Source organism: Agelaius tricolor, unplaced genomic scaffold (genome assembly GCF_023055355.1).
Source record: "Agelaius tricolor isolate 1412-34295 unplaced genomic scaffold, bAgeTri1.0.p SCAF_5, whole genome shotgun sequence".
Taxonomy (NCBI): Eukaryota; Metazoa; Chordata; class Aves; order Passeriformes; family Icteridae; genus Agelaius; species Agelaius tricolor.
In genome coordinates, this window is record NW_027269265.1 from 35,599,541 (window position 1) to 35,624,410 (window position 24,870).

At 43.0% G+C, this 24,870-nt stretch overlaps 1 protein-coding gene across 5 annotated transcripts in view; it reads right to left on the minus strand.

Moving 5' to 3' along the window:
* Window positions 1-3,475: 3,475 nt before the first annotated feature.
* The window catches only part of DPF3 (double PHD fingers 3), a 180,433-nt gene continuing 159,038 nt past the window's right edge, over window positions 3,476-24,870 (minus strand). For all 5 annotated transcript variants that reach the window (XM_071427225.1, XM_071427224.1, XM_071427227.1 and 2 more), the window contains 3 exons: window positions 11,765-11,877; window positions 10,406-10,487; window positions 3,476-9,384 (listed from right to left, as the gene is read on the minus strand). In XM_071427225.1, the coding sequence (XP_071283326.1) occupies window positions 9,314-9,384; window positions 10,406-10,487; window positions 11,765-11,877 (266 nt within the window). In that variant the 3' untranslated portion in view covers window positions 3,476-9,313. The remainder of the gene's footprint in view (window positions 9,385-10,405; window positions 10,488-11,764; window positions 11,878-24,870) is intronic.

Genomic DNA, 24,870 nt, shown 5'->3' on the forward strand with positions numbered 1-24,870 from the left:
ACTCATGGGATGGCTAAAAGGCAAAGACATACTGTCAGGACACACTGTTGGGAGAGAAGCAAAGCTTGGAAGTAAAGCTTTAAACACCTGTGGCGTATCCTGTGTGGCTGTCTCAGAGCAAATGATGCTGAAGAGGACTGACTCCAGGGAGAGATGCTAAAATGAGAGGGGCTGGAAAAGATTTCCATGTGAAGAGATAGATCAAAAATACTAGAACAGATTTAGAAATGAGTAAGAGATGGGAGGGTGGAACTGGCTGAAGTGAGGTCTCATACAGGTGAGGAAGATAATGTCCTGCTGTCCACTGTTTCCTGATATAGCAGTGAGGAGTTGTTCACAGAAAATCAGAAGGCAGTATACTGAAAACTGGTGAAACAAGCTCAAACTCCATGAAGTTAGAGAGACATTTGCCCTGGTGGCTGACTGTTCCATCATTATCTTTTGCTGAGATTTCTCACTTTCCTTTGGAGCTTGTGACATGGCATCACCAGAACCAGGTTGAGCCAGAACAGGGCATAAACAGACCAGACTTATAGACAGAGATAGAAATAACTGTTTTCTCGCATGTGTTGAGTGTGCTCAACTATTAAGCAGCCACACACCTTTTCATAAAAACTAAAGTCCAAGACTTAGACTTGGCATCTTTTTAAGGATACCAGGCCAACCATAAAGTCAGAGGATGAATGTTGACTAAGAGAAGCTGAGAATCAGTCCCACATTTTAGAGCATTGGTTCTCTTTAATGTGTTGGTAAGTTATGCTCCAAATACAATTCAGATTAAGTTGTAAGGGATAATGTTTTGCCCTATTTTTTAGAATTTTAAACCTTTCCAAAACAAGTAGGATTTGCTCTTTCCTTCTTCTTCAGTAATGCTTACTATAGGACTCTAGATCTATTCCTAATCAGTGAGCAATGTTTACAGTAAATAACATTAGGATGATACACAAATATATATGTATATATATATTTGTATATATAACTTAAAGCCTCCTAATTAAAAATTAATACCATAGCATCATGCAGCAAGGCTGTGCTAGTGTCACTATTCAGAGATCATTACTTCAGCATTTTAAAAGTGAATTTACAAGATGATGAGAAAACAGCTTTTATGTGGGAGAAGTGCATGATGTCACAGATTTATTCTCTTTCTATTTTCCTTTAGAATAATGGGGACAATGTTGTCCCAAATCAAATAAAGGATCAATAGCAAAGATTGTAACTCAATCGTCCTCACCCCCAATTTTAATTGCTGTGATTTTCTTTTCAACCGCTTTTATTGGAAAAAAAAAAAAGGCGTATATCAATGGCACATTCAACCTGAAATGGCAGATGAAGAGCAGGTGATCCAATAAATTAGCATGTACACAAGCTTCTGGTTCTTAGAAGATCTGACTGAGTCACACAGATGACAATTTACTTAAATACTCGAGCTTCTCTTTCCATCTGCAGTTCAATGAAATACATTGTTTCCAGGCCTATGCCCATCACTGACCCAGGCTGCAGTGCTGGAAGGAAGTCCAAGTAAACAGGAAGACTGTTGATTTCTGCTGCAGCAGAAGAAAAGGAAAGCCATCAAGGTAAAGAGTAAATACCTCTCACTTTTTTTAAAGAACATTTTATGACTGAAAAGTCTTTATGAGTTACTGTACGGCCTTAATGTTGAGTTGAGATTAAATAAGCTCACAAGTTTGATTCTCTGCAACGATCAAAGGTTTGTTGAACACTTCTAAGGGAGAGATAAAAACTGATGATTTGATTTGGACCTGTCTATTTCTGAATTGTTCTAAACCTTTCAAATCAGTTTTACTATACACAGTCTCTGAAATACTGTAAGAAAATGAGAATGAACAAGGAAAAATACTCTGTTAAGAAGCTCAAAGGAGATGACACTTGGAAATTCCTCAAGCACAGCCTTCCCAAGAGTATGCAGGGGCACATCTCTAGTGTTGCACTCCAGGAGAGCTACAAAGGAAGAGTAGGTTAGGTATAACATTCATGTCTTGTTCTTTGTTTTTCACCAGATACTTCCTTTTTCACTGCTGCTCACAAATTCTGCAGTGGGAGTACATTGTGAGCATCCAAATGTGGTCCTGTGTCCAGCAGAAGCACATGTTGAGGCTGGAAACAGATCTGTGCTCCATCAGAGTTCATCGGCAGCAGGGCGTTTGGTCCTCCAGGCAGAAGATCTTGAGAAATGGAAGGGGTGTCCTTATCTTCTAGGCACAAGGGTCCCTGATGAGAATCAGCAGTTCCCAAGTCTTATATGGCAGTAGCAGGAGGAGTCCTGAACAAAATGCTGGACTGTGCCTTCTCATAGAGAGGTGAGCTATGGCAGCACTTCAGACCACTACAGAAAGGAATGCTCTCACAGCCAGCCAATTCAATCATTCAAGACATGGAAAGGAGATGAACATGAAATGAATGTGTCATCCTTTATCAATCTTTCCAAATACAAAGAATAAAACCTGCCCTCCTTTCTCCCTAACTTCTGAAAGCAGGAAGAGATGAAATATTTCCTGAGTCACCATGGAGGTGAAACCTGTAGTTTGTTACAATGAATTGTATCAGATGGATAACTAGATTGACAGGAATCTGAAAAAAAATATCAATACCTGAAAAATCAGCAATTTTCCAGCATGAAGTGTTTTATTTTTAACTTCATGCACACAAAGGGCAGTAAGCTGATCTGAAAATAGTAATTTTTCTCATTTCAAAACATCAGTAACAACATATATTCTAAATGCACTACAGTAGTAACACTTTACACTTTCACCCAACATGGCAGAAATACACAACAAATATTAATAAACTGTTGGCCTGATTCCCCAGCTGCTAAATGCCTGGCATTCTCACTGGCATACAATAAAAGGGTAAAGCCTAAAACCCCTTCTGTCCCCTGGAGGCACTTGCTGTTCTTTACCTTCCCCTTGCCCTCAGTTAAGTGCCTCAATGCACAGTGGTGGAGGAATGTCCAAACACCCCAGTGGTGCAGCTGGAGAGACAGGAGAGTGATGCACCTCTCCTCTACCCTGTGCTAAGGCTTGGCCATCAGGACAGCAAAATTGTGCTTGCACAACCAGCAGCCCTGCCTCCTTCAAGACAGCCACTGACCCCAGGGGCCCAGGACAGTGCCTGGGAGCGTCAGTCACTCTCACCCTTGTCTGCAGGGCAGAGAGACCTTGTGCCCCGGGCAGCCCTGCCAGAGACAGAGCTGGGACAGTGCCAGCACTCTGCAAAGCTGCTCCCAGGAGCAGGGACGTGATGCTTTGGCCCTGGAGGATGGCACAGGCACTGGTAGGACAGGGACATTCCCTGAGCCTCCAGAGCCAGGGCAACACAATGGGGAGTGGGCTGGGCAGTTGCACTTGTAAATCAGTCCCCTTCAAACCACAGACACCCCCTCCTCTCCCTGCCCCTCCAGCAAACCTGAGTTTATCTTACATAAACCAGACCAGGTTTGGTGCCTGCCCTGAAAAGCCAGGTCATTGCTAGTAATTGTATGACCAGCAAAGATGGATTTGGCTGCCTGCCAGTCACAATTCCTGCCCTCTTTTACCAGAGGAGAGGCACAGCGCAGCAACTAAACTTTTTTGTTCCTTCTGCAGGGTCTTGGATCTTTGACATCCACCTCCTGCCTTGTCACCTGTTCCTATCTCCCAGAAGTGTCATGGGCCTGTGGCTGGCAGAAATAAATGGTGTAAGGAACAGCCCAGAAGAGCTGGCTCTTCTTGTTCTGCCACAGCCTGGGTGTGCAGCACTGTGGTAAATAGTGTAAAAAATTGTACACTGTTTGTAGGCTCCAAATGCTTTGCAGGAGCAGCTAAGGATTGCTATCCTGCCTTTTTTCCAGAAGCAAGGCACAGATTCGAGCACCTGCCCACAGCGGTGCCACAACCCTTGTTGTAAGTGGAAATAAGCCCAGTGTGTGGGGAATGTCCCACCCCAGACTGGCTCAGAGCAGCTCTGAGTGCCCCTGTGATGGGCACAGCCCCCACAGCACTGCAGGACAGTCCCCATCCGGGTCAGTGCTGGGAACTGAGCTCCAGGTGTGCTCAGTCTGTGTGCATCCCTGCCAGCTTGGCTGGGGGCTCCTTCTGCAGACCCCCTGATTTGGGAGGCTGGGGCAGCACCCCCCTGCTCCTGCCTGGCAGCCCTGGTCACCCTGCTCAGCTGCACACTCCCCTCCTCCTGTCATGTAAAAGTGGGAGATGGTAAGATCATAATGAACCCAGAACTGGTTAGAGAAGGGCTTTCCTGACCTGTCTGCCTGCTCCTCTCCACAGAACTTATTTTCAAAAAATTATGGAACTGGTCAACTGTTAAAATGTCAGGTGACCTCCTCGTGATCATCTCACAGCCTCCCATAACAACATTGAAAAGAAAATCTATCTTTTACTCATGTCCTCCATAAGACCTGCACTTTCTTCCCTCTGGAAGACTGGTGCCAGATTTTTCCCAATATAAATTATATTAACTTTAAAATTTAAATATGGAAGTGATTTTTTTCTAAAAAGATTGAAACAATGATTTTCAACTCTTTCGATTGTTTCCCCTTAGTTTTTGTATTAAATAATTTTCCAGCTTGGACTTTGATATATGAATAATCATGGTTCTCTCAAAAGCACATTTTTTAAAAATAAATTCATTCCACGCAGAAAAAATCATGTCCAGCTCTACCTGGAATTTTCTTGCCCACAATGCACACCATCCCTCTAGCAGTGACAAGCTTAATTAATATTCCTTTCTACCCCCATCCACTCCTCACCTCCCAAATGACCCCTCTCAAAACAGGGGTGTAGGTGTAAAGAAAATGCTACAGCCCCATAACACTGCATGGTGCAGGAGAATCTTCCTTTGGGGCAAAATTGACTAAGCTCCTTCTAAAGAGAGATCATCATGATTTCAAAGTCATTTAGAGTAACATTTGCTTCAAAAGAACACACTCAATGGTGGCTTTCTTAGCTCAAGAGCTGGTCTGAGGTACATTTACAGAATGTAAACTCCGTGCACTGTAAACTTGATGCAACAACACAGCTATGGAAGCACAGTTTGGGAGCAGATTAGGACCCATCTCATGTTTCTCAAAGGTATTGCCTTTTCCAAGCTATGGGGAGGCTCTGTGCTGGCAACACGAGTTCACTTCCTCAGTGGCACTATTTGCATGCCCCTGTTCAGTGGTCATTTCTCCACCCCTCTGGTTTCTGAGTCTGCCCCTGCAGGTGCTGCCCTCCCCAGCCAGTCTTCCCACAATGGACAGAAAACTGGGCAGAGCAGCACACAAATGTGATGGAGGGAGAGCCAGAGGCAAGCTATGGTTTCACACAATACAGTCTGAATTGTTCAGTTTCTGGAACAGCCCGAGGTAGCCAATACCAAAGTAGATGCCATTGTGGGCATGAAGGAGGTAATGTACAATTTACTGCATCAGTAAAGATGATTTTCTCTAACTGGCCTTTTTTAGTTTATCCAAAAGGAGTCAGAAGTATAAGGATCAAGTGCATATGTTTAACTAACATACTTTAAGGCCATTATGCAGACATGTTTGTATTTAAATACATCCTCTCCCACAGTAAACATCTGTTTTTATAATAAGGCCAGGAAGAACAATTACATCATCCAGCCTGACTTCCTTTGTAACACAAACCTTTTTCAGTCAGACATTCCTGTGATTAAATAAGATTGTGTTCAATTAAAATACATCTAGGAATCTGTCCGTTCTTGATTTGAGGTCTTCAAGGCATGCAGGATCTACCATCTTCTGGTAGTTTGCCATGATTTGTGCTAAAATATTAATTGCCTTGCTTACACAGAGGAGTTTTGAAAAAACACTAGAGTTTGTTCACCTCAGGGACTGCCAACAAACTTGCATATCCTGCCATAGCAAGAGAGAGAGCAGCAGACTGAGCCAGAGCCCTCACACTGTTTAGTGGCCAGACCAGATCAGTGACAGGATTTGCCTGACAGCAGATGGTGTTGCTCCAAGTTACACATCCCAGCAGTCATGCAGGAGACTATCCCCAGTGGGGCAGCAAGTGACAGGGAATCAGTTATCAGACTTTCTAAACTCCTCTTCCTCACCCCCATGGTAGTGCCACAACCTCTCCTCTTCTCAGCAAAGCTGGTGCATTTTTCACCTGGGAGGCCAGTCAGTATTTCTAACGTGCACCAACACACATGGCTCTGAATGCATGGTAAATGTGCCACTGAGAGGTCCATTCCAGCCCCTTTTCTTGGACTCAGCTAACGAAGAAGGGAGGCTGTAGCTGGAGGAAGTTCTCCACATGGGAGAGCTTGTATTTAATCTGCTGCCAAAGTTACCTGGAGCTGCCTGGCTACACAGCATGCAGCATAAAGCTGGAGAGATGAAACACAGCTGGTCCACGGTGGGCAAGCACCCTGTCACACTGATCTCAGGTGGCAAACAGTGCTTTGGCATTGAAGATCTAGCAATCTGTCCTTCTGTCATACCCCATTCTGATGAAACCTCAGCATGGCCACGGAGGAGTATTTCTGAACGTGAAAGATATTGTTGGCTGCAGAACGGTTGTGGGAGGGAAAAACAGCTCTGGATCAAAACCACAAAATAGGAAAGCAGGTGTGCACAGAGAGCACAGCTCCTTTAGCAATGTCTCTGTCACAGGAATGGAGACCACTGAAATTCTGCACCAGCTGGTTCCACCAACCAGGCTAGCTGAGACATGATGAGCCACCAGTGTCTGCTAAACACACAGGCCAAAACAACATGCATGTCCTCTCTGTTTAGGAATGCAGACATTGTCCTACTCCTCCAAGGTCAGAGTAAACATTAGGACACTGGAAGGCAATGGAGATTTTTATGATGGAAGTCTCTAGGTGCTGGTAGCTGAGGACCAGCCAAAATACTAACCCACATCTGCTGATCCCACCAGTAGCACCACCACAGAAGTTTCCTGCAGCACACACACTTCTCATTTCCAGTCACTCTTCCCAAAACACCCATTTTCTGTAACAGAGCCCAGTGGTGTCTCTGGTGAATACACACTTGCACTCCTAGCCACAACAGCAACAGGATTTTGTATCAGACAGAACCATGTGATGGTCCCAAAATGCCAGATCAGCAGGGTTCAACCACACCAACAGATGGGTGTAAATGCAAATGCAGATCAGCTGTGTCCTCCAAGTGCTACCCAGGGCCAGGGCAGTTCCAGACTGGGAGGAAGATGCTTTATTTCACATTTGCTCAAGGGTCTTGTCCCAACAGGTATCAGACACCTGATGCAAGTGCACAGGCTTTCACATTGCTCTCTCCAGACTTGATGCTCAAATTTTTTTGTGTTCTTAGCTCATTGAAGGGCTGTCACATGGAAAGCACAAGATATTGAATGAATTTTACAGGTAGCCAGTGCACCTGCTCCAGGAGAGAATTGGTCCAATACAATTAGGGTAAATACTTTCTACATTTTTTTTCTAACAGGTTAAAATACTTCTGCTGCAGCCTGAGAAGAGGCTGCAACAGTAGGTGGGAGAACCCAGTAGCTGACACAGCTACTTTTGGTGTGTAAGCTGAACAAAAGGGGAAGAAACCATCTAAATAATGAGGAAAAAGTGCACTAGGTCAGTATAGCTCATCCTAACTAAGTGTAATTAGCAGGAGAAGGAAGAAAAAATATCTTACCAATATTGTTTCACAATGTCTTTTAAGTGTTTGGGGACATTTCATTTTGCAGAAGAGTTTCAACCAATATAAACATGCCAAATATAATCTTCAGTATCCTTACCTACTTGTACCAGCAACATGAGTCACATGCTGCTCTATAAATCTATATTATAAACCCACTTAAATCTATGCATAGAAAGTGATATACATCATACCCAAAAAAATGGTTATTCTGGGCTACTTGGCAGTTCAGGGAGTGGTAGGTTTTTAACCTTAAAAATGTGTTTTGTAGAAAATATTTGATGTACTTATTGTCCTAGTAACGTCTTAAATTATTCAGAGAGATTCAACTGCAATAATTTTTTTTTTTTCAACGGATGGTCTCACCTAAAATTTCTTCATTTCACATGTAAAACTTTGTTTAAATAAAACAGAACTATTCCTATTTAATTTTTTTTATCATTATGAAAATTCTTCTTTTCATGTTAGGTTCAGCAAATGATTCTTTTCTTTAGAGCTAGGGAAGGTTTTTAAACAAAATATGTCATTGGCCAAGGATGAAGTTGTAGAGAATTTGGGGGAAAAGTATTGGGAAATTTAGTTAGATCTTGATAATTACTTTGACAAAAAGAGTAACGCTTTGGAAATGCTGAAAGCCCAGATTAGGCAATGCCCAGAAAATTCAGCTTTCAGTTGCAGAACATTTTTGTTTAGAAATTTCAAAAAATTAATCAAAGTGCTTCATTTGACCTTAAGCCAAATTTGTTCCTTTTTGCAACTTACGTTAGATCGCTCGGAGAGGTGACAATTTTTTACTTTCTATTATCAACTTAAGATGATAATTTTTCTTTTGTCCAATTTTCTGTGCTAAACAGAATGTCAGTTGCATATACATAGGATTTTTCACTCAGAATTTTCTGAACAAAAAGAAATTATGTCTGGAAGGTATTGCTGGCATTGCAGTGGGACAGTATGCCTGAATACACTGAATACCAAAGGCTTTTCTAAGCATTTGAGTGTGTACATACCAGTACTGCTCTTTCTTACACTTAAAACAGATTCCTAATGATCTGCCAAATCAGGACATTTGATTCAATGGAGAAAGTGTCACCCCAAGAAGTTTTGATCAGTGCTTCTATTAGTGACAATGTGCTGTTCATGAACTGGGAAATATTGAACTAAACGCAATTCTCAGAGCACCCCTCTTAAGCACCCATGAATCTACAGAGTGGTTGCAGTAAAGAGATTTCCAGTCAAGCCTTTGAAGAGAAACACCTGGTGCTGCTCCTAGCTGAAATACTCACCAATAATTCCTTGGGAAATATCTTACTACTTTTTCATTTAAAAAAAGACTAAAAGGAAAGCACAAGGCCACACAAAATTGACTTCTCCATGTTGGTATAACAACCCTCCCTTCCATAACGCATGTGAGCCTGTTAATGGCAAGCAGCAATCATGCACAGCAGTGAAGAGATTTCATCCAGATCATTGGGAAACTACACAGTCCTAGCAGAGCCCAGGAGGTCTGGCTTAGTGACAGTGAATTCCACAGATACCTCTTCCTGTATTTGAGTGTCCGTTCACTTGGATGTGGGTCGTGTCTTTGTGTTCTGGGTGGGAATTGTGTGCTGGTATGGCAACACCAGGAGCAAGGTGTTTCTTGACTGCTGGAGCTCCTCAGGCCTGGTAGCCAAAAGCTGATGCTCTCTCTCTGAGCAGCTCCTGGCACAAATGACAACTCCAGCTCCCTGCAAATGAAGAAATCCTTCTTATAGGATTGACATGAAATCAAGGCTCTCAGAGTTTCTGTCAAGATTGGGTTGAATAGTATATGAGATATTCCTAATATTGGAATTGCCTGTACTTTTGTGAAGCAGACTCTGCTGCCCTTGCCTTTGCATCCATAGGCTTTCTACGTGAGCTGCAATGCTGCTGGGGTGTGCACTGCAATGAGGTGTTTTATATTTTCACACTTCCAATAAACCACTTCCCAGTGGAAACCTTTAGATAATTATTAGCTGCATTTCAAGATTTTCCCCTCCTGATTTAGCTTCCTTTTTACCAAAGTTACAAACATTAGCTCCTGAATGCACGATTAATTTGTAATTATTCTTGTCCTTCCCCTCATGTAAACCGCAGTCACTCGCACTCACAAGCCTCCAATTCTACTGCTCTCTGAGGATTTCAGTCAGAGAACCTCTAGTGATTGGTTCCTCTGCTCCACAGGCAAGTGACAAATTCCAACCAGTCATAGTATAGTCCAATTGAACCCCCTGCAGAGGTTATAACTACATACCAAATATAATACAGACCACCAAACCCTCACCCTGCCAAAACAGAAGCATATCATAGAGAAAGGAAGGTAATTCCCTTTAATCCAGTCTCCTGCCAACAGGCTCTCAGAGGTTTCAGAGAGGACCTCCCTGCATGAGGCTCTCTCTCCAGGACTTTGACTTCTAAAGAAGTCCGAAGTTACATTTCACAGGCGCTCAATTCAGCTGACTAAATTGAGGTGACCAGTGACATGTGGGACATCCATGACCCACAAAAGAGCCATGTTCTGGAAGAGGAGGAGACCAGGCAAGACTGAATAGGATATCACAGATCACACTAGCGCTTCACATCTATTAATTTTGTTTCTTTCCAGTGCTACCTCCCTTTACTTCACTACTGTTTCCTTAACCCTGCATGGTTCACCTTTCTGAAATTTTTCCCTTCTCCACAAAGACTTTATTGTTATTTTCAAAGCAGACTTCAGTCATATGTTACCTTCTGGGGGCTCAAAGACTGGTGGATTCAAGCAATACATGTGATAGCCACGGTCACAGTCATCACAGAAGAGCAGCTGGTCCTGAGGCAGGTTTGTTGGAGAGACAGTAGGGAAACAGGGAGAGAAGGAGAGGAAAAGAGAGAAATTATGTAAATTAGTCTCTTGCCAAGATGAAAACTTAAGTAGGGTAACCAGCAATGTTCAGCTGGGAATGCAGATCTGCAACAACAGAGACTAAGAGACTGCTGGGAATGTAAAGGCTACAAGCATCACATTTGTCCATCCATGATTAGCCACCATATTCCTGAGAGGCTGCAGAAAGCCTCCCTCAGCACAAGACAGCTCAGTTTCTAAGTAGAAAATCACTATGAGAAGTGGAGGAGTTCTAGTCCTAGATGGCCTCATAATACAGGAGTAAAAGCTGTTATGCTGGGGATATGCTGTACTGAGAAGAGGGCAGGCTTTGCTGGGCTCCGGTGTCACCATGTGCTGATCTCATTCCTTCAGAGGAAACCTTTGACTTAGACAGTTTTCCAAAACTCAGCTGAGTAAATTTTTTGTGAAACAGATGGAAATTACATGACCCCACCATGTGGTCTGCAGCTCTTTCATATATTTGGGGTGAAAAAAGCTGCTCTGAAGTATCCTGTGATTCCTAAGCTCCCCGGATTCTGATTTTTTTATGCTAAAGCAAAAACAAAATCTCAGGCTTCAAATTTATTCTGCTGTAGGGAATCTAGTGTTAGCTAATCACCTCCAAAGTTCTCCAGCCACTGTCAATTTTCCAAGGTTCTCATGGGCTGCCAAGGACCCTTAGCATCAGATTTTAACTGCAAACCCCACAGGGAGGACACTGCTCAGCTGCAGGCTCTGGAAATCACTGGAGTTGGTGATTAGGTGAGGCTTAGCCATCCTACTTCAAATAGTTTCATGTTTCCCAAGTCTTGTAATTAAGTTTAAAAAATCATACCAAGAAAGTAAAGAAAATCAGGGACAGAAGGAGCATACTTGCCTCTCTTGGGTTATCATGTATTCACATCTGCTTCTGACTATCATGCTGAAAGCTCCCTGCAACATGAATTCATGGCCCCCAGCTAATTTCTATTGAATAAGTATACAAACCACAAGTATCAGCATCTTAAGTGGCCCTATATGATACCTGTGGTAATTTCAGCAGAGACCAGTGGCTGAATGGGGACACTGGGGAGAATCTCTGTGCTCAGGGATGGCTCTTCCTTGGAGATGCATGGAAGCAGCAGTGAAACAATGACCCACACCAGTGCCACATGCTTCTCAAGGGTGGGCATGGCAGCGGCTTGCAGTGATGCTTATTTGCATGTAAAGGTAAATGGACTCACGTCGTTCTCTGAGGTCCCACAAAGGCTGCAGGATTTGCACTCAATGCATTGCCACTGATAGGTTTTTACAGCCTCAGTCATGTTTGTGGTGAACTGCAGGCAGGTCGGGTGTCCTGAGGAAGATCGGAAACAACGGTCATTGTTAAGGCTCACTTATTGCTTGTTAATTAACCAGCATTAAATTTGGGAACAAAACACACACGGACATGGACTGATCACAACATGGGCTGCAACTAACAGATACCAAAGAGGAAAGCAGGCATTAACCCTTTCGCTGCCGGGCACAAGAGAAAATCATAGTTATTTCCACCCCATTGGCAAAGCAGTTTTATTCAGAGCTCTTAAAAATGGTTTGGCTTTGAGTTCGTTTTTTGTGGGGATGTTTGTTTTTTTTTAAGAAAACAAGAAAAAGGATGAAATCAGAAACAAACCCAATTTCAGAGAGAGACCATCTGTCTTAATAGAAATTGGACTACAGTTTCAATTAGCGCTGTTTCGACCGGAACGAAGGACCTGGTGGAAATGAGGTTATTCTCCATTTCACAGCTTCCTTTCCTGGTGTCCAAATGGGTGGAGCAATTCTGTAAACTTTGCTTAAATGGAAGCAGTAGCGTACAGAGAAGACACAAGACTTCTTTTATTTTTTTTTTTTTTTAAGAGCTCTGCCACTAAAGTTGGTTGGCACAGAAGAAACCAAATTGCACAGCTAACCTTCCAGGATCAAAACAGGAAACCGAAAGGAAAAAAAACCCCAAGCCAATTCCCACAATGAACTAAATGAAAGGAATAAAGAAGGGAAAGCTAGCAGAACAGTCACATCTAATCGGGAAGGACAAATTGCCAGAGTTACAACCCCCGCCCCTACATGCGTGTCGACTTCAGCTTTGCAAAACAGCGGTACCACAGTAGCAGGGTCAGCAATGGGCTTTCTGGAGGGGAAAATACAAACAAACAAACAAACCAAAGGTAGGATGAGTGTTCCTTCTGCAAAACAAAACGAGACAAATACACCGCTGAAATAAAGTACTGTACTCCCAAACCACTCTTACCTGGCTGAAACATTATCTAAGTCTCCTGCAATAAGCTCCTGCCTGCCTTCTTGGAAAGCCCCATATTTAGAACCCTTCTCTGACACACTTAAACATTAACACTGTGCATGGTCAGAGCAGGGAGAGTCAATTGCTCGTCTGTAGAAAGACTAGGAACACAGGAACGCACATCTCGCACTGCTGCCTGCTTCTTCTAGAAACTGGCATCATAAGTTGTGGGGGGGGCGTTCACCTCTACCCAATCTGCTGTTCTTAGACTACAATCAATGGAGTGGAAAAAATCTTTTCCACTTCCAGCAGCCTAAGTGCCTTTTTAAGAGAGGAGAAAGAAAGACTGTTTCTCCAGTAAGAAAAAAAAGGCATGTCTATGGTAGATGTGGGCACAGATGTGTCATCTTCATTACCAGACCTATCAGTAATATTTTGCTGCATCATCACAGTGCCCATCACCACCCTACAAAAACTTTCTGTATTTTCCAGCTAGTGAAGCAAAGAGTTGCTGAGAATTGCTGGATAAGGAAGTAATGCTGTAGGGGATGTATTTCTTTTATGTGTCCATTATACCACCAAATGCTGTAATAAGAATTTTTGTTCTCCAGTTATATTTGCATGGTTGTGATACAACAACTAAACCTGTCCAGCAAAGAAATGTATATGCATAATTATTAAAGAAATTGAATTGAAAATAAAGGAGATACTTAGAGAAGGAGGGATCAATGAAATTGCTCATATCACTCTTAAGCCTTTGAATAAAGAAAGATCTTGACAATACTGATGGGCTCAGATGGGCTGAGAAGATCACGGGGTTTTGGAGCCCTTGAAATGTCAGCACAAAACAAGTGACAGTTTTTGCTGAGATTTACAGTGGACCAACTAAAGTTCTGGGGGCCTTGAGACTGCAACTAAACAAAAGGAGATGTGACAAGATGCCTTTTCTTGCTGAGAGGACCACATATACTTTCTGATACTACCAAACTAGCAGAACCTGATATGACATTGAAATGTTTCTACAGATCTGATTTACATTGAATGCAAACCTTATTTCAACACCAGTAAATAGAACAAGTGTGCCATGCTACACATCAGGGAGGAATTCATCCCAACAGCAGAGAGTTGCTTCCAGAAATGTTGCACAGTGCTGGAATATATCAAGAAAACAACTCATATAGGGAGGTGAATTAATCAGAGACTTAAATAGCTTCAGTCACATTTGAAAAGAAACAGAAAGAATGGAATCAAACTTAGAGAAATAAATCCCAGCTAAATGCATGCACATCCTCACATGCTCACTTGCCTGTGCACACACATTGCTCATTGCAGAGTCCAGCTGAGGACCCTCCCTTTCTAACACAACATGAGGGTCAGGTCCTGTTCACTGCTTTATCTCTATCCCTTTATAGCCATTCCTGCTCTCTTCCAGTTATCAGTCTTGCCTGTTTTGTTCCTCATTTAGCTCAAAAACACCTCTGCAGGTCTCCTCTTTGGCATCTCACATCAGTGGTGCTTCATCCTTGAAGTGAAGCATCCTGCCTATATTACAGAGCACTTCTTAAGAACCACACCTACCACAAGCCTGAAAGAAATGGTCTCTTGTGGGCTCTTGTGGGAGTATTCCTTAGAAAAATCAGGAATAGAGCGAGGGCCACAGTGGTTTCTTTCTAGTAGCAAAGCAGAAGTATTTTGCAAGAACATACCAATTCATTCACCCGAATAGGCTCTCTCTCCAAGTACTGTGACTGCAAGAGTTGAGTCTGCATAGCTGCAGGTTGCCCTCTGTTAGCCCAGGGCTTATACCATGTGTAAGGCAAAAATAATGCCTTTCTTCAGCCTCTAAGTCAGATGCTCTTTCACATTAAGCAACATTCCTTGTGGTACCATGACCCCAGCTTAATGTCATTGGAAAGACTATTTTTACTTATGCTATCAGCACGGTGAGGCACTGTAGCATATGGCAAGCAGACCACTAGATACTCAAAATATTAAAATTCTTTTTCCTTTCCTCCCTGGTTTCTCCTTCTTCATGATCTCTTTCTCTTTCTTTTCCTGCTACTTTTGTTCCAAACCTAGTGTTTTACATGCTATGAGAAAATTCACACATCCAAGACTTCCTGAGGCAGTGTTAGTGAACACCATCCCTGCTCCATATCACAGAACTTCTTAGCGTTCCTTCTGTGTCAGAATACCTGAACACAAAGTCCTGTAGCTGCATGTTGCAAGCTACTACAGGTAGATTCAAATTCCCTTTCTTTTTTCCTTAAAAATAAAAAGGCTAATTCAGGCCACAATTATCTTTTACACACAAGGCAGTCCAAAATGTGATTCAAGTTACGAACACCGCGGTAGCACACAAGTCAGAGAGCTGACAGTCTTCTTGCTATGTGTTTAAGATGGAGAAGCAGTCTTATTTCACCTAATGGTGTGATGAACAGTGTTTGCTGTGGCTAAGGTGTGCAGCAGAGTCTGCAGCTGAAAGCCAGTTAATAATTCAGGTGATGGCTCCACCCTAGCAAACCCTGGATCACTCGCACAAGTCTGTATCAGCTCTGCAGATCTAATTGGGGGAGGAAGTAACCCATATTTATGGTGTCACCGAAGTCAATAGACAGACCTCTAAAATACACCCTGGGAGCAGTTCTGTTGAAGGAGAAGGCAATATGTTAACACTGATGGTTTCTAATCTACCATAACTATTGTCTACCTAAACTTTTGCTATGCTGCAATAGCTATAAGCAACTGACAGAGACAATAAAACTTGAAGCAGGGTTTTCAACAGCTCATCCCTTTGTCTTAAAACAATATTTTAAAGTGTAGATCAGGTTTGAAAGCTCTCTCATCTTTGTCAAAACTCTCTTCTGGATGTGAACTTTGAGACTGAGACCATATTTTATAGTGACATCAGTGTTTCACATGCCACTGGCTTTTATTGTACATTATGTCCACCAGACATCTGGTCAGAAGAGCAGAGAGGTGAGCACATTCAGAGACCATTTCTTGTATCCTGCACCTGCTACAATTGCAGGCTGATGGGAAGGATAATTTTAACATAAATACCCTAAAAATATCCAAAAATCTCTCCTGCTTACACTGGCTGTATAACACTAAAGACCAAAACTGACATTAAAGGGCAGGAGCAATCTGCTGCTTCCAGTCGCTCTGTGACCAGTGAAGGCCTTAGAATGGCTCATTAGTGCCTTTTCAATAATGGATTCTGCATTGCAAGATTAATTGCAGCCATGTGCTCTGTCACACCCGCCACAGACTATTTAAGTTAACAATCCAATCAATAACCTTTTTCAAACAAAGGCAGAGATTATCTTGAGGGGAAAAAATAAGCAAATACTCTTTTTAAAAAACAAATGTGAAATTATTTATACAGAATAAAAGGAATTTTTACCCAGTTTCCAATTCTTTCCATTATCTTCACAGTGTAGTGGTGGGCTTTTTAATCAATAGCGTGATGAAAACTCACAGGCCTCCTGGCTATATTGCATCAGATTTATTCCATAAACTTTCAGGTCTTTAAACAACTATAAATACATATTACAGATATAATGGCCTATATCACAGGAGCCCCATCCAAATAATGGAAGTTTACATGCAAAGAAAATGCAAAATTTCTTCCTGCTAAGGCCCTTAAAAACTCAGACTATCCAGGAACGCTGAAGAACTTGGCTCTGCCAGAATCCCAGGGCTAAAGAAGCTGCAACTCTCACAAAAAGACCGAACATTCCTAAGGGATGAGACTGGGGAGCTCTTGGCATTTCCTGGCCCTTCCCATCTTGCACTGTGAAGGTGTTACAGTCTAGAGACATATGCTTGCCTGCTCAAATGGAGGTACTCATTAACAGAAGCCTTCAAAAGTGTTCATGGGGTGAGGAGCCAAGGCAACACCTGCCACACTATCTCTGTGATATGGAGAAGCAGGAGTATTTCATTATAGAAAAATAAAACAGCTTTCCTGGCAGCCAAGACAGGGGTAGATGTTGGAGGCTCCAGGTGAAGAGCTCTTGTCTCATCCCCTTCAGTACAGGGCCCTACTGAATCCAGCTTCTTAAGAAAAACATACAAACAAACAAAAGAAAGTCTCAAAGGCACCACATTGGGGTTTATTATTATCAGACAGGACAGGAAATATCACCACTGTGAATTTCTGTGTCCTGGCTGAAGTGAGAAAACCTAGCTGTTTCTCCCAGTGTGTTCTAGCACTGCCAACTCTACTAAAGAAGTGAGTCCAAAAAGACTCAGTGGTTTCACTGAATAGTCTGGTCGGTCTGATTTGGTCAGAGACCAACTCTCTTCTATTCTAATATGTCACAACGTGCCAGTAATTTTGGAAGAATTAATGCCTTTAATAATTGATGGATCTCTGAAACCACTCAGCTGTAGAAGAGCTTATAGTTCCTATTATTTCATTTTCTGGCCCTACAGTTGTTCTGGCCAGCATGGACAGAACTGAGTCCACAAAAAGAGAAGGGGCACTCTGCTGCATTAGCAGCAGGACTGGTGGCCAGCTGCACTCTGAGGGTGGTGGTTTGCTTCTCAGTACTGCCAGTTCCAGAGGAAGAACTTATATAAATTACAAGCAATTGCTCAAATATTTGGCACTGATACAAGAGAGCCCACTTTAATTGTTTGCCCAGGGGATAAATAAAACCCCTGTGCAAATGGTGGTCATTCAGCCCCAGCTGCAGTCTGGCAGGTGTAATTGGAGAAAGCAGGACAGACCTGTGTTTGAAAGCAAGGCCAAGGATCTTGGGGAAGTTATAAAATGGTGGAGTGAGGCAGGTAGCACTTGCAGCTCACTCTCCTGCACTGCCCTGCTGTTTCTTTAGCCATGAAAACGCCAAAGGGCATGGGGAGCAAAGGAGTAAGTTCCTGCCAAAAGACCCCTCATCTCCAGGCACTTGCCAGAAAATTTCATTGCCTGAGGAAAGCCTACTCACCAGCTCTACTCACGCATAGCTTTGACTCTACAATGCTGCATAATTTCCTCAGAAATCATTTGAAGTATCGAGAGCATCAGCTGGCATAAGGAGCCTGGGTTACAGAGGGTATAGAAGAGCAAAGCTTGGCTGAGGCCACTCGTGTGCATAAACAAAATGAAGTATGCACAAATGTGTATGCAGAGACCCACGTGCACCCAAGGAGATGGGCTGTGGACAAGGCAGTGTAGCTCTGTCTGACACAGGGTGGCAGGAGGAACTGGGTGGGATTCAGGGGTGACCTCTGGAGCATGCAAAGGGACAAGCCAGGAGTGAGTTATTCCGAATGGTTCGTCAGTCAAATCACTTCCCACACACCATTCCCGTGATAGCAGATGCCCCATATCTTAAAGGAAAACTCCTTGAGAAAAGTTTTAAAACAGTTTTACTGCAATGGGTCTGTGTGTGCCTCTCCCTGAGTATGCCACTTCCTCAGCACGCACAATCCAGCCATACATATGTTAGCAAGGAGAAATGAAAATAAATTAGAGATTTTAAAAGTCTCTAAAAACTAATAATAGTTTAGTTAATATAGTTATAGTTAATAATAGTTTAGTTAATAAAATTAATAGTCTCGATTAACTTTGGTGCACACAAATCATTGCCCTTGGAGAACACCCAGATTTGGGCTGGTGATGCTGCAGCCAGGCCCTCTGCCCTGTGTTCAGGTTTGCCAGAGGGAGGATGAGCCCTGCCAAGTTTTCTGCTGCTGTGTGGGTGTCCCCCTCTGGCCAGGCACACCTGCCCTTCCAAAACTGCCTGGACAGGCTGAAATCTGCACCTCCATTTCGTATCTCCCAGAGGTTTGGACTGGGGCAGATCTGGGGCACAGGCCCATCCCTCTGTCCTCCCCTCTGAAGCCGAGCCATGGGGACTGAGGCACACCTGGCACAGGCTGCTCTTTTCATTGGGAACACGCTGTGGGAACACAGAACTGAGGTAGCAAAATGAGCCCTGAGCATTTGCAACCTGGGGTGCCAGAAACAGTGCCCAGCTTTAAAGCCAAAGAGATCCCCCATGCCCCGATGGCTCATCTCAAAACCAGACAGCCCTCAGCCCCCTCTTCTTCCAGACTAGCCCCTATTAACCACTGTTGGCCGCCTGACAAAATGGCTAGTTCTTGCCTAAGAAAAATAATGTGGGAGCACTCAAATAACCTTGTACTGAAGCATCAGCTTGTTAATGCACTGGTAAGTCATGCCAGCGCTGTACAATTCCTGGGGGTGAATTAGGTCAGAGTGACCTCCAGAAAAACCACCAGGCTGCATCCCTGCGTGCTGCATTATGGGTAACGATCTGCTAATTGCCAGGAGGCACTTGGGCTGCTTACCAACACCAACAGGAAGGAAACCTGCCTGCAGGCACCGCACGGACTCCATATGCCAGGGACATCGCTCCTAATGACGAGAATGAACCCATTTATAGAACATGAACTGGGCAGGAGGACAGGCACTGCATGCTAATGCTGCCCAGGCGGTGCCGCTCACCGGGGCTGCTGCCGGAGACCCCCAGCAAAACCTCTGCGTGGACAGGGGCTGGCGTTGCATTTGGACACACAGTGGAGTGGGGGTGAGGTAGATGGAGATGAAAATGCAGGAATGGGAGAAAGACTGCTTATCCAGGCAAGATGAATCACCACAACCTGGAAAGCCAGCATCCCCTTTGCCCGGGGGACATTTTCGTTACCCTTCAACAAACTGCAGTGGAAAAAAACCTCCGGCACAGCTCCGACCTCGTCGCTATGCACTGCAGGCTCCCCAGCCAGGCCAGCTCACACACCACAGAGCTTTCAATCAACTGGCAGGCTCACTAAACCCTTTCAAATTGAGCAACCAAGCAAAAATACTTGGTCATAAACACTAAAAATAGGAATGGAGGATTGGGTTTTGTTTTGCTTTTTAACTTGGTGAAGCCAGCTCTTCCTAGTGCATTAAATCCACCTCCCTGGCAGCCCATTTAGAACATCTCCTCCCCCCTGGGAGAGCCAAAATCCCCAGCTGTAATGAGAGGAATGGGGTGGTATTTAAAATGCTAGGGAAATGGCAGCCTGAATAGCCTTCTGCAAGCACAGTGCCTTTGTTAAATCCCCCATAAAATAAGATATCAGCGCTGCCCCTCCTCCCCTCTCTTTAACATGAACAAGGACTCTGCTACCTGCTTGAACCCACATTTGCTGTCCAAATACCTGGTCCCTCCCCAGTAGCTCTCGTGTTAAACTGCCCTGCTAACACAGCCACAGATGGCAGCACGCCTGCAGGACTGCCCGGCACTGCCCAGAGCTGCTCATGGTATCAAGGCAGCATTTGAAAAGATTCCAGAGTTTCCCCACTGACCCAACAAAGGGGGTCTAACCTGAGCCAGTGGCAGCAGTAGATGGGACATGTCATTGCCCCAGAGCACTCCAACTGGGCTTCTCCACTGGGATTAAGCAGGAGAGAGTGATAAAGGTGATGTATCATGACAAGGACACCTCTTCACTAAAACCAGGCCATGCTCACCCAGTCAGTTCAGAGAGCACTAAGACAACCCCACTGCACCAATATGGTCCTCCTCAAGCACCAAGGACTGTGGGCAGAACTCCAGTGGGGATTTCACCCATGAGTCGTGGAACAGACATCTCATAAACACACCTGGAAACTTGGAAACAGGGCAAGCTGATTAATTTGGGGAAAGGAAAGGGGAAAAGGAGACAGTATTACTAATCTCTGGACTAACTTTCTAGAAAGATTAAGGAATGACTCTAGAGTAATTCCCTGCCAGCAGATTTCCAGAAATTTCAAATCAAATGGCAAACTCCAGAGAAATTATTTAAATTTTAATATTAAAGAAACAACTATGCAGAACTTAACCATGCCATTGCATAGACAGTGACCTCATTGCTCTTGCATGAGGTAACCACATACCATCTAGGTAAAGATATTCAGCACATGATGGGTAAATGGCTGATAATTGATGTGTACATACTGAAAATGCAAGAGGTCTGTCTTTCTCACAGAAGCATAATTTACACTTGTTAATGCGACCGTATATTCAGACATAAGTAGAACTGCCTCACTCAACACAAACAAGACCAATTTGGACCAAGGTACTTCAGTCTCTTGTCGAGTTAAGGAATCCCTTTCAGCTGCCAAACAGGCAATCATCCCCATGCACACTCTCCATTGTTTGTAATGCAGTGCCAGAAGCTGGAAAACACTGATTTTTTTCTCTTCTCTGTCACTGAAAACCCCTGTTTGGTTGGGAATTTTAAAGTGTCAATAGAGATTTCATCAACAAGACAGCCAGTTTTTGCTTCCCCACCAAACTCCCAGCAACATCAATATCTAGAGGGAAGTAAGTGCTATAAGCACATGTTGAACAACATCAGTATGAGCATGGTAGGAGGGAGAGAAATGTCTTTGTTTACTCTCTAAAAAATGCAGTTTCAAGGTGATCTAAACATCTGAGTGAAGGAGTGAATTTGAACAAAGTAGTTTCAGTCAAAAGTAAGTGGGAGGGAAGAAAGGATTAAGAGGTGGCAGGGCAAAAAACTGATTTTCAGAAAGGTTGAGACATTTTGTACCAGTGTCTCACAAATAAGAAGCTGGACTTTCATTTTGGAGCAGTACCTTGTTTCAAAAGAACTCAAGGGAATTGTTTTTAAGAAAGAGAAAAAATAGCTGCAAATGAAATGTTTCATTCAAGCCTGTGCACTGTTGGCAATGGGAAAGGGTCATTTCATTGAGGAGAGATTGTGTTTCATTTTGAATCAAACCAAAATCTTTTATCCTCACCATGGTATTTTTCAGTTCAGTTGTTTCAATGGCTTTTTTGAGTAAATGTCCAACAAAATGCTGACAGAGATTAAAAAAGTAGGTTTGTATTTTTTTTTCCAGTGGAAGACCACATGATTAAAATCCATGATCTCTTTTCTTAGAGCTCACCAGACCTTCGAGCCCAGATTAGTTAAGTCAAAGTCCTGGCCATTCCTTAACCTGTAACAAGTGAGTAGTGCTGCTTTAACCTACACAACCAATAACTCATAGCAGCTAAATACCTTGTCAGACCAAACAAGAAATCAGGTAGTTCCATGGTGGTGGACACTAATGTCCCTCATTAAGCAGTTCATTCGTCTTGCTACTTTTCAACACCAAAGGAACAATTTAACAAAGCCTATACAAAAGTAGAATATGATTGTATTTAATTAAAGAAAATTATCTTCTACAGTACTACAACAATCTCTGCCTCTTCTGACCCTGCTTTTAACTGGCTGCTCCATTGGCCGGCAGGTCTGTTGCTTAGTGTTCTGTTAATGGCCAGGAAGCTGGGAAATCCTCTCCTATAGGTTGGTTTGACCAAGCTCTGGGTACCCCAAATCCTTTCACTTTAAGGAGTTGCTGAGGGTGTTCATCACCTGCAATGTTCACTTGTTAGGTGGGATCTCACCAGCCACAAGATGTCTGGCAAGTCTCAGTGATAGCTACACTGAGCCTCATGGGGACTAATTCTTCTTCACATATTGCCAGACCTGTAAAATGGCTGTGGATGTCCTTAGGAAATTTATCTCTGTTCTTTCAGCTCACTAAGTACTTGTAAAATCTCGCCCTTAATGGAAGTCAAGAAAGGGTCTTGGAGAGGAAGTTAATGAAGAGGATGCAAGGGAAATGAAGTCCCCTAAGCCGGGGAATGTCCTTTTCTCCAGATGAAGGAATACACAATTCTGGACCATCTGCATGCTTGAACAGTACAGCAGCAAATTCAATTCAGAGAGAGTCTGTGGACAGTTAAAAAACTATCCTAAGCCTCTAGACTGATAGATGTATTCAGAGACACAGTCAATATAGAAAGATCTGAGAAGTCCTGGAACCTTCTCTTTAAGAATCCAAAGTCCAGGTATTCCAGCAAAGGATGAGATTTCTGACCCAGAATTCACTGTACTGTTAAACAAGTTGTTGAGCCCAGGGAAAGGGCTGACAGACTTTAGTGTTGTTTAACATATTTAAGCCACTCCCAGCAGAGCACTGATATGAAGCAGCTATGATGTGTACCAACAGAGAAAATTAATTTTTCCAACATTGACTTAAAACCATTCCATACAAACTCTACTGCACAAACTGCTACATGAATTTGAAAGCTATGTCACAGTGGTTAACACTAAAATAAAAATACCCCTTTAGTGACAGGATGGCTTTCCACTATTTCCCATCCAATGACTTCCTCTCACCTTGGGGAGTTTGCCTCAATACTGATTCCTGAAATCATCATATGAAGAATTTAATGGCTGTTGGCTACGGAAAGAAATACAAAATAGCAAGCTAAGTCTGCAGTGATGTTTGAGAAAACTACCTCCAGTATTACTTAAATCTCTATTTTGTTTCAAAAAAGGGAGGCTGTATTGAAAAATTTGGTCCTCTTCATTCACTTCTTGCAGTCCACAATGAAGTTACTGACATGAGGACACTTAACAGCAAAGACTGAAGAAATTTAATGGGAAGAGGCTTCAGTCCAAATAAAATATTACTCTTAATACCTATGCAAACCTAGATATAAACTAGGTATTACTGACAACTGGTTATAGAAGATGAGCAGCAGTGAGAAATTAAACCCTACTCCAAAAAATCCCAAACCACTCAATTTCAAGATACTAAAGGGGGGCTGTGTCTGGTTCTACTCAAGAGGTACCATCCATCAGCTGAATTGCAAAAAAAAAAAAGGTACCTTCTGCAAGCTCTCTCAGGTAGGCAGCAGAAGTTCCAAGAGCTTTAGCCCACTGGCCAGCTTCAGTGTTTAAATCATGTTGCCTTTTCCTTAGCAGTGCCATGGTTGTCTTGTACATCATTTAAAGTTACCACAGCTGCCTCAGGCAACATTAAGCAAACCTGTTTCTAATTATGGATGGCAATATCAGCCACAACACTGTGGTTCAGAAATCTGTGCTTTCATGAAGGTAAATGCCATCCTTCTCCCCCCATGGTTCACCCCCCATGGAATCATGCAGAGTTACAAGCTACAGAGACAAAACATCATGAAATGACAGATGTGATAGCAGAAGTTTCTAACAGGCATTGCAAGAGCATTTGTTGAAACAGCAGACAATGTAGTTAGGTCTTCAAAATATTCTGGTGAGGTGCCACAGATGGATGGCTCTCATATTATGTCATTAAAATCAAAGTTAGGGCTTAACTATGGCAAATGTCCAGCTTTAGTGCAGCAAACAATACAATCTTTATACAACAATTTCCAAGGGATAATAGAGGTCTTAAAAACATCAAGCCACAATTTGGACACACCCAGCCCAGTAGTCATTGCTTATGTGCTCTGCTATGCATGCCTTATGTAGTTGAGGTCTTACTCATTCACCTTCAACACCGGGGATGGGATGGGGTACAGAGAAGTCTATGCCATTGCTAATGAGAATTAAAAGCTTGGGTTTAGAAAGAAAGTGTTATGGGTTTTCTTTGTCATCTATAGGCTGATGGATTTAAATACAAGTAGGCCTTACAAATCCAAGATGCAAATTTAATCAGATTTTCTTTTTTCTGATTGTAGACAAAAATTTGGAATAAATCTTAAACCAGTGCAATATTCTAGTTCAGGCCAAAGCAAATTAGCTGATGCTGTTTTCACTCCACCCAGAGAAAACAGGATTCCAGCCTTCAGACTTGCCAGCCTTCAGCTCAATCTCAGTCCAGGGAAATACAGCTTTGGGGGCACCCATTGACTGCTGCAGTGCTGAAAGACACTTTTAGTTCCTCCTGCTGCCATCCCTCACTCTCACTGGCAAGAGCCATTCTCCAAACAAGAAAATAAGATCTATTTATGTCAGCATAAACCTGTCCTGGGGCTTATCTGTTCAGATTCTGTTTCTGGAAAACTAAACTTTTTCTTTAACATTTCTAATTCCAGGCCTGTGGCTTAAAAAAAAAAAAAAAAAATAGAAAGAAAAAGAGAAAAGAAAAAAGGCACAAAAATATTCAAAGTAATAAGACTTATGTGGAGACATTCCTTGGACTCTGACAGCCTATAACAACAGCTCTGCTGTGGTGGGAAGGATCCCATTCATCTCAACCAGGTGTTGACAGACATCCATAAAGGC